The 10,591-nt window shown below is 42.1% G+C and overlaps 1 protein-coding gene across 1 annotated transcript; it reads right to left on the reverse strand.

The window, feature by feature from the left end:
- Nucleotides 1-770: 770 nt before the first annotated feature.
- On the reverse strand, nt 771-5,909 carry LOC122478803 (zinc finger protein ZIC 5-like). Its single transcript, XM_043572484.1, has 4 exons — nt 2,746-5,909; nt 2,450-2,582; nt 2,239-2,322; nt 771-1,872 (listed from the first exon to the last, which is right to left on the reverse strand). Exons 1-4 carry the CDS (start codon nt 3,401-3,403, stop codon nt 1,854-1,856), a joined length of 894 nt encoding a protein of 297 aa, XP_043428419.1. The 5' UTR covers nt 3,404-5,909; the 3' UTR covers nt 771-1,853.
- Nucleotides 5,910-10,591: the final 4,682 nt, after the last annotated feature.

Raw genomic sequence — 10,591 nt, forward strand, 5'->3', positions numbered from 1 at the left:
CAGGATGATTTATTAATTTCTTAAGTCAATCTGTGGCAGGTATATTGGGGATGCAGAGATGCATATGGTTGACGATTGAGGAGAGAACTCTTACGTATAAAGAATAAAGAAACTCACAAACAAACAAAAAACCCCACGATACAATATTTGCTATTCAAAAACACTGAAATATTTAGAAGATCCTTAGGAGAATATCAAAATGGAAACCACAAATTCTTCTGGGAGTGCCAAGGAAGACTTCTTGAGGGAAGCATTGTTTGAGCTGAGTTCTAAAGGATGAATAAGCTTCCTCCTATAGGCAGAAAGTGGTGAGGCCCTTCCAGGTAGAGGCCCTACCAAATGCAAAGGTGTGGACCCAGGAAAGAACACTCCCAATTAGGGAACTAATAAGCTCTTGATTGCAAGGGTGCAAAGGACCCGGGAAGTTAAAGTAGTCATCAGGAGTCAGTCAGATGAGACAGAACTGAATATGCCATGTTTCACAATTTTTATTTCCCATCTAGGAAATAGGGAACCAGTTAAGGATTTAAGGTAAGGAAGCCTTACCTTAAATTTGTGTTTTCTAAACAGCCCAAAGGCTGTTGGTGCTCTGAAGGAGTAACTGGAAGGGGACTGATCTTGGAGAAAGGTTGAACTTATACAGTGGGCCCCGGGGGGAAATGAGGGTCCTCTCTGCTAGCCAGAGAGTAGCATAGTTACTTCTCAGATAATGCAGAATTAAAGATAAGCAAAGTTTTTGCAACAGTATCAGAAGGAAGAAACAACATAAGTAAATTTTGTATATCTTTTATTTTTTCCAAAGAACAGAAGAAGTACCATAAACCAATAAGACATATGATGAAAAGTAATTTTAACATCGCAGGTGTGATGCATAGGTAATTCTTTATAACAAAACGGTCAAAACCTCAGCCTGCGTATATTTCTTGAAAACCAAACGTGAATCTATATTTAAATGGCGCAAATACATTTTCAAAACTGCCAGAGTACAGGTCATGGTTACGTTTGCCTTTGTTGCTAAAAAATGCAAACAATGCATTTCTATAAAAACTGGAAGTAGGGAATTTACCTATTTCCTAGCTTCTTCATTTATCCAAAACACCTTTAGTGACTAGAATAATAGTACTCCTAGCAAAATGGTTAATATACACCATAAAATCAAAGTTTAACAAGTAAGTCATGACATTATGCCATACTAAGAAGACATCATATGTCTAAAGTTATAGGAAAAGAATATATTAGTCCTTATAGAACTTAAACATTTAAAAATTCTAAACAAGGAAATATATTTTATACAGATAACTGCACGATACGCTCAGCTTTCTAAGGCAATACAACTCAGCATTCCAGGTCTAAGAGCAAGGAGTTCTCCTGACATATTCCCCAAGAAACAATACTAAAATATTTCCTATTTCATGAGGAGTAAAGATAGCAATATATCTTCACATACAGCATTCTAATGAAATACCATTCACACATGAAATCCCCAGCCTCCTCAGTAACAGTATCAGGAATATATTCTAAAATGACAAAAGTCACCTTGAACGATTAACAACCAGTGATTTTTGACTCACAGTTCAGTCAATTGCCAAAGGTTTCAATAGCACAGCAGGCAAAATAACAGCAAATAAATAGCAGGGAATACTATGTGAAGTACTTCAGGACCGGGGCGTTAAGCTGGAAGGACAAAAGTAAATCTTCGCTCAGCCCTTCTCTCACAAGTAGGGAGTTCATGAAGAAGCCTAACTCACTGGAGAAAACCAGCCCTTGCTTTTGTCTTCACTGGGTCCTGAGACACGCAGAAAACGGCTCGGCCAAGGAACTGGGCAATTTTTTCCAACGCATAGTCCTTTCTCTTAATCAGCCTTTTTCCCACTGTTGAGAAAAGAATTATACCAGTTGAACCGAATTTCCACACTCTTTCTACTCCAACCTGTTTTCAAAACACAGAGCTTAAGCCCGATGAAAAGCCAAGGGTGGACTCAAGGACTATACTCACAACAAAATACATTTCAGCCATGATCTCTATGGAACCCTCTATGACAATTAGATTGGTGATAAAAAAAAGTTTCCCCAGGACTTTGTTGAACAGTCCCCCTCCCCCGCCCCCTCTTCAAGGATCTTTTATCCCAAGCGTGGTCTCCAACGGGTAGGTAAAGCTAGCCGTTGCAGAGAAGGACCTTGAGAAGTCTACGCTCTCAAAAGAGATTACAAAGCACAAAGATCAAATGGACAGTGTACCTGTCTAAGATTTTCTGGATGGCTTTCTTCATCACAGGGGTTTCTGGGTCCAGACAGACTTCCTTCTTGTTCTTCAGGGTGGCTCTGCAGACACACACACACACACACACACAAAAGGATGAGCCCTCCAGCCACGGGAGCTGAAGACTCGGGCTGAGGGACTTCTCTCCTGTCAAGCTCACAGTGGACACCGCGGCGCACGAGGACTTACATGACTTCCACCTTGGGACACTGTGGCCCGGCCCCGATCACCTGCATCTTAGCGATCATTTTGGGATGAATCCCCGGTGTGGTGGTTAAACACACGCAACGCAGCTCCCTCACTATGACCGCGACGGGACCGGCTGGGGCACAGAGACAGAGGGAGAGAGACACCGTTATAGGGCAGGTGGGAGGAGAGCTCTCCCCGCGCCCGCCGGCCGGGGGCACCTCCCCGCTCCCGGGGCGGCCGCGGAGGCTGGGCGCGCCGCCCTGCCCGGGTGCGTGCCGCGTGCCGTGCGCTCTCACCGCTGGCGAGGGGCCCCGGCGGCGTCAGCAGCAGCAGCAGCAGGAGCAGCGCGCACAGCGAGCCCGAAAGGCGCGGGGCGCGGGCGGCGCGGCTCGGCGGGAGGCTCATGGCGGCCACGAGTGCGGCGAGGGGTGCGGGTTCCAGAGGCAGGAGAGGAGCCCGGATTTGAAGCTCCCTCGCACTGTGGCTTCCCCAAGTTCTCCGCATCCCTTTTATCGGCACGGGCCCCTTTCCCCCCCCCCCCCCCCCCCCCCTCCGCAGGAAGCTCAAGCCTTGGGATGCTTGGGAAACTCCCTGGAGGAGGGGGGCGGGGAGGGGGCTGGGTGGAGGGGGGCTGAGCAGAAGGAGTTGAGGAGGAGGGGGGCTGGGAGGAGCTCCCTGCACCGGTGGCGCGGTGGGTGGACTTGGTAGCCGCGCCCCGTGGAGGATGGAGCTGCTGCTCCCGCCGGCGGTGGGGAGCGATCCTGCAGGGATTTCATCCCGTAGGCCAGCCAGGGCTAGCGCAGGCCAGCTTCTCCTGGGGACAGAGCCCTTTGCGGGTTGTCCCTGGTTTCCGGCTGAAGAGGAAGACCGGAACCAAACTGGCAGGTTTGACTTCAGACAAATTTCTGAACGTTCTTGCTTATTTATCATCATCACCACCATCACCACCACCATTCAGGAAATGTCAGCGGTGGTGGAAACTGCGCTGAACTGAAAGGCACTCCTCTCCTGCTTTCAGGCGGGTCATTCTAGGTTCTTCGAATCAACTTACGATCCTTTGGACTTCGGCTAGCTTCAGAGGCCAAGATACTTCGATGGAGGTGTCTTTACTCCAGCTTGGCGTCAGTGGCAGGAAGGGACTCCCAAAGCAATTCTAACTGGAAATGCCACCCTTGTAGTTTGCAGCAAGCATATGCGCGTCCGGGTGGTCTTTAAAAATCTTCAAAAATCACTCAGCAAACTGGCCTGGAAGATAGTGACTTGCTTACCACTGTTCAGTACGCTAGTGAAGCCGAGGAGGTACGGTCTTTGGGGATGTGATGGGGTTGGGTGAGCGCAGACTTAAGCGGTGACAGAGAGCTGAGCCTCGTCCAGCTCCAGACTCTAGCCAGGTGTGTAACTGACCCAATTTGGCCAAGCTGTGGCAGGCTGCCAAGTCTGAGGGATTCTTCTGGGAGTTTGGTCTGGGCATTTGAATCAATTTGTTAGCAAGACAGCACCCACTCTGGCCTCACTCAACTTCACAGAAGGGAAGGGGGATCAAAGACATTGGCTTCTGGAATGATTTAGCTTCATGGTTAGTGGCTGCTTTAATGCACAGGCTGCTTTAATCAAGTGAGCTCGGAGCTGCCCCCTGAAGTTAAGGGGTGAAGTGCCTTCCTCATCCTCTCTCATAACTGTGGAAACAGAACACCCAAGTATTAATGGCCAGGCCTTTCACACGTCTACCTCCGTGCAAGGTATGAGTATGATATTGGAATGACACCTAGATTTTCTTTCATGGCAATCTAACTAGATCCTCTTCTGGATTGTTCTCGGTACCCTTGTCCTCACGGTAGTCCAGCAAAGGCAATGGGTAAACATGATGGCAGTTGGAAGCTACTACTTTCCTTGTCCCTCAAGACCCTGGGGAGTTGCATTGACTCCTCCATATACCTTCCTGGGCAGAACATCACCACCATTGGCGCGCAAGGGGGAAGTCTCATACACCTTTAGAACTTTTGGTCTGGAAGGAAACTTAAAAAATTCTCTAGTGGAGGGAGGCTGGGAGGCTTGGCCTCACTTTGTGGGGAAGCTAGATGGGAAGTTCGCTATCCTGCACAGCTTCCTGATGCCATCAGCATCAGACCTGACTCAGCTGATACAACCCTTCATCCTTCTAGGGAGTGGTAATCTGGGAAAACAGCCTGCAGATTTTTTATATTGACTTTTTAGAGATTGGACTGCATATAAAGACCAGAGGTAAACCTCACTGATACGGAGAAAATAAAACTTCAAAAATGTGACTACAAATCATGGGCAATTAAATTCAACTTGACTGAAGCGGGGAAACCACAATATGATAAGACTCTGGGGGAAAAAACCCACCATAATGGCATAGGTTATTGAGGGGTGTGTGTGTGTGTGTGTGTGTGTGTGTGTATTTAGCTTAGTTCCAAATGATCTATTTTAAATATAAATGAACATATGAGTTATTTGGCATGAAATGGTGAGTTCGGAAAACAGTCATGAGACGTGATTTCCAGTTCCTCCTGATACTCTTATAGCTTTTCTTGCTTCACTTGGTTTGTACTCTGAATCAACTTGCCGTGGATTATTTGTGAAATATAAGGCATTTTTTTTTTTTTTTTTGCAGCTGGCAAGCAGATAATAGAAAGTCCCCGATAGAAGTGGGTTGTTGGGTTGCCCAGCCTAACCAGGAAACAGTGTGCAACTTAACCTGGGTTCTCGCTGAAATCATGCTGGCCCTTTGCCCATGTGTAACTCTTGTCTAGGCGTTGCTGGTGTGGGCCTTCTGCAAAGACATGGGGATAAGCATGGGGATGATCCAAAGACTCCCTGCAGTTGGGAATGAAAACACCAAGTACCATAGGAGGCAGAGTTCTTTAAAAGCGGTTGTTTCTTCTTTCTCATGGCCAGCCAAGCCATTTGCAGCAACGTGGATGGAACTGCAGGGTATTATGCTAAGTGAAATAAATCAGTCAGAGAAAGATAGATATCAGATGGTTTCACTCATATGTGGATCTTGAGAAACTTAACAGAAGACCATGCGGGAGGGGAAGGGGAAAAAAAAAGTTACAAACAGAGAGGGAGGGAGGCAAACCATAAGAGACTGTTAAATTTTTTTTTTTTTTACATTTATTTTTGAGAGACAGAGAGAGAGACAGAGCACAAGTGGGGCAGGGGCAGAGAGCGAATGAGACACAGAATCCGAAGCAGGTTCCGGGCTCTGGGCGCCCAGAGCCCGACGCGGGGCTCGAACTCACAAACCATGAGATCATGACCCAAGTGAGCCACCCAGATGCCCCAAGGAGACTCTTAAATACAGAGAACAAACTGAGGGTTGATGGGGGACAGAGGACAGGGGAAAGCGGGTGATGCGCATTGAGGAGGGCCCTTGTTGGGATGAGCACTGGGTGTTGTATGGAAACCAACTTGACAATAAATTATTTAAAAAAAAATAAAAGCAGTTGTTTCTTTATTCCCCTTTTAAGGGGAAGCCATTTGCCTTTCCGGCACTCTGTCTAGGTAGTGGAGAAAGGCAACATGATATTTTTGTCCCAAACTATAATAAAACAATCTGCAAAATGACATTGATATCTTGATAGCCTGAAAGATTTATTTGTTTGACAGAAGCAATAGATTTTTGGGGACACCTGGGTGGCTCAGTCAGTGAAGCGTCTGACTTCGGCTCAGGTCATGATCTCACAGTTTGGGAGAACTTGAACCCACAAACCGCAAGATCGTGACCTGAGACGAAGTTGGACGTTGTTGTCTATCTGTATGTCCTCTTTGGAAAACTGTCTATATAGATCCTCTTTCCATTTTTTAAATTGGATTTTTTTGTTTGTTTTTGAACTGTATGAGGTCTTTATATATTTTGGATATTAATTCCTTATGTAACGGATAAGGAGTTGCAAAAATCTTCGTATGATTTGTAAAAATCTTTTCCTATGCAATAGGTTGATGATGATTTCTTTTGCTGTGCAGAAACTCTTGGTTTTAACGTAATCCCATTTGTTTATTTTTTCTTTTCACAAAAAAATGTTAATGTTTTTCAGATTACAAACCATGTTCTACACAGTCACTAGCAAATACCCCATGGCTGTTCACATCTGGTTAACCACTTGTATTGCCCAACAACCATATTTTAATTTGTTGAAATCCTCAGTCTGTGTATTCCTAGCCCTTGAAGCAACAATGATGTCAAACATCTGAGAGATTTCCAGGTTCACCAGCCTGAAACCATCACCTGCTTTCCAAATTCCTCTCTTCCTTCAAGACCTGTGTGAAGTCCCATCTTCTTTGAGAAAGGTTTATCCTGATAAAGCCAGTTAATATGTATTTTTTTCATCTTCAGCCTTTGAACATCTAATATACTTGTAATAACTATCTGATTAACAGAGTTTACTTTTTCCTTAATTTTGCTTTTGTGTCTTTCCAGTCTACTATAAATCAGGGACAATGGAAGTGTTGAATCACTACATTGTACACCTGAAACCAATACATTGTATATTAACTAACTGGAATTTGTTTTTTTTTTTTTTAAGTTTATTTATTTATTTTGAGAGAGAGGGAGAGAGAGAGAGAGCGAGCGCACAAGCAGGGAAGGAGCAGAGGGAGACGGGGAGAGAGAGAGAGAATCTTAAGCAGACTCCATACTGGAGCCTGAAACAGTGCTCGATCCTGTGACCCTGGGATCATAATCTGAGCCAAAATCAAGAGTCGCTGAACCTACGGAGCCACCCAGGTGCCCCTTAACTAACTTGAATTTAAATAAAAACTTAAAAAAAATAAGATCAGTGGTAATGTCTTACATCTTTCACCTAATCTCTGTAAGTTCCAGGTTCAGTAACAGTCTAAGAACATTTAATGACAGATGATGATAACCTTTTATTTTGCAGTGTTCTTTGAATTACAAATGGCTGTTAAAGTCAAGGAGAAAAGAATAGGGTGGTTTGCTGCCATTAGTCATTTGAAGTTCTCAATTTTGAATTAGCTTTGCCTGTGTTGGAAATTGTTTCTTGGTTATTATCAGGGACAATTCAGATGATATTTTCAGTCTTTGGAACTTGAACTAGTCAAAAGAATGTTCAGAAACCAGCAGGATATTCGATATTGAAATAAAACAGTATGAACAGTACAGATACAACTACAGTATCAACCAAATTACATATTTTCTGGGACTTAGAGATTGTTGGAGATAAATGATCAGGGAAATTTCTGGTTAAGTTATACTGTATTGGATGTTCACAGTGGGACTATTATTCTAAATTGATCTCTTCCAACATAATCAAAGAGAGCTTTAATTGTATGATCATGCCTTAGGCCTTGTAAAATATTTTTCTAAGTTTCTATTGTTCTTTATTTGTACTACTCTTTATATTACTTTAAAGAAATGCTATATGCCTTACAGTAATTAAAGATGTAGACATATAATTGTCAGGTTAGGTGCATCAAGGATATCGGTATAAGAATTTCTCAATCACTAAGAGTTTAAGTAGAGGATAGAGTTACTTGCTTGCACGCAAAAAAAAAAAAAAAAAAAAAAAAGGAAGAAGCCAGCTACATCTTGGGTTAACTTTGCAATATCCATGCATTCTGTCTGCTTCCACACTGGCTTGGCAGTCCCATGAAGAAACAGTATTATGTAGGGAACGGCATTGCTTCAAAGTTGCCCCAATCACACTGTGAAATGTCAGGAATGTTTTCCCTTCTATTGTCCATTATCTAATTTGCCTTGCTGCCCATTTCAGATGAAATCTGCTTGAGAAAGGAGTAAATCAACGAACCTTAATTGAATCCAAACTCAGCAGGACTCCAGAGAACCCTAAGGGAAAATTTTCTTGAAATTTCCTGGTTGGATGGGATAGCTAGTAATTTTTTGTTCCTCTGTGCAAAGGCTGCAAAATGTTTTGTTGACAAGAGAAGATACAAAGATGAGGATTAAAAACATAAATGTTTCAAAAAGCCCTGGATTTCTCAGAAATAGGAAGCATTCATTACTTTGTTCAGAAATTTGGTCTGGGCTCAGCAAAACAACAAAAGTCTTTTAGGGGTTTAGCTATTTTAAATAACTTTTTTGAGATGTCATTTATCTGATACTGACTGCGGAGTCCTTTATGAAAAATCAGGCTTCTAATGCTTGCATAATGATGGTCATTTACTATACTGTGTTTTGACTATCATTTACCTTCCTACCTTTTCTTTTTTAATTTAGGAGAATATCCATTTCTTCATGAACTCACAATATCTTTCATTCTCATTTAACATGTAGTAGAATCTCCTTGATTGCTGATTTAGTAGGAATAATTGTGATGTATTTGCATGTCTGTGGTTTATATACTCTGTAGATAATCAAAACCCTCTCTGTTGTCTTCCTTTGTCATCACTTGAATAGATGATGTCCATGAACTTAAAAGTCACACACACACACACACACACACACACACACACACACACCCCGCCACCACCAACGGCAACAATACTCCAATCTAAATGTTTGTGCTTCCCTCCCCAAATTCGTATATTGAAATTCCTAACACTGTAGGATTGTAATAGGAGGCTAGACCTTTACGAAGTAATTAAGTCATGCAGGCAGATCCCTTATGAATGAGATTAGCGTCCTTATAAGAGAGTCCCCACAGAGCTCCTGCACCCCTTCCTACCAAGTGAAGACACGAGTGAGGTGCCATCTATGAACCAGGAAGCAGGCTCTCACCAGACACTGAACCTGCCAGCACCTTGATCTTGAACTTCCCAGTGTCCAGAACTGTGAGAAATAAATTTCTGTTGTTTATAAGATCAAGGGAAAAATAGGAACAGAGCATATCTTATAGTTGATTTCTTGCCATAAATTTTTTCGTAAATCTGATTATGAATTCTTAGTGAATAACTACTTTTATGCATTTTTGAAACATTGCCAAAAAGGAGGGAGTGGGGGTTAAGCAAAATGGGTGAAGGAAATGGGAGCTTCCAGTTGTGGAATGAATAAATCATGGGGATGAAAGGTACAGCATAGGGAATATAGTCAATGATATTGTAATAGTGTTGTACGGTGACATATAGTAGCTACATTTGCGGTGAGCATAGCATAATGTATACAGTTGTCCAATCAATATGTTGTACACTTGAAACTAATATAATGTTGTATGCCAACTATACTTCAATTTAAAAACATTTGGTTAATTAAAAATTTACCAAAAAAAAAAGAAAGAAAGAAAGAAAGAAAGAAAGAAAGAAAAAAACCCTTTCTCCCTGGCCACAGTTAATGGGTCAGAATGGACACATAATTAAAACAAAATTGTTTTAAGAATTGAGAATTAGGAAATTGATCCCATTGACATAGAAGCGTTGCAATGCCAAAGCAAGTCACAAAATCCTAGAAATTCTGGCTATTGCTGAACTATGAGTACCTTATTAACAAGTTGAGATTTTAAAGCATGGCTTCCTACTGGAGAGTAAATCGACAAAACCACTTTACCAGAATGCTTTGCTTTGAATCATTTTGGTTTCCCAAAAATTCAGTATTAGTAAATCAGATGGGAGGTCATTTTCTTTGGAACAGGGTGTCCTTTTGGAAACAATTTAATTTTCCCTGATTTAAATTTGAGAACCAGAATGACAAATGCTATGACCAAGGACTATGTCATAGAAAAGAGAAAAATAGTATCTCTAACGTACTTGAAGAAGACCAACACTGGTTTCTTTTATAATGTCCTTATGTGAAAGTTAGTTTTTTGTAATAAATGAAAGTTATGAAAATTGTATATGAAGTATACCCAATTAGCTTTCTATGATGGTTTGAAAATAAAATCATAATGTAAATCGAGGCAGTACAATTGGTGAAGGAAAAACTTGGCAGGCTGAGCTTTAGTAACATTAAAATTTTCTGTTCTGTAAAGACACTACTAAGAAAATGAAAAGTTGAACCACAGACTGGGATTAAATACTTGTAAAAGACATGTCTGATGAACGACTGTTGTCCAAAATAGGCAAAGAATGCTTAAAACTCAACAATAAGAAAACAAATGATACGATTGAAAAATCGCACAAATACCTTAATAGGCGCCACACTCAAAATATATATACAGATGGCAAATGAGCATATGAAAAGATGGTCCACATCATATATCATCAGGG

Source organism: Prionailurus bengalensis, chromosome B1 (assembly GCF_016509475.1).
Source record: "Prionailurus bengalensis isolate Pbe53 chromosome B1, Fcat_Pben_1.1_paternal_pri, whole genome shotgun sequence".
Taxonomy (NCBI): Eukaryota; Metazoa; Chordata; class Mammalia; order Carnivora; family Felidae; genus Prionailurus; species Prionailurus bengalensis.

Excerpts from the sequence above, each read along its gene's own strand:
- LOC122478803 (XM_043572484.1), bottom strand. The coding sequence starts at position 3,403 with ATGGTGGTGGTGATGGTGGTGATGATGATAAATAAGCAAGAACGTTCA. Across the intron at positions 2,583-2,745 it reads GCCGGGGCCCCTCGCCAGCG|CCGGTCCCGTCGCGGTCATA; the intron begins GTGAGAGCGCAC and ends TCTGTGCCCCAG. Across the intron at positions 2,323-2,449 it reads TGTCCCAAGGTGGAAGTCAT|AGCCACCCTGAAGAACAAGA; the intron begins GTAAGTCCTCGT and ends GTGTGTCTGCAG.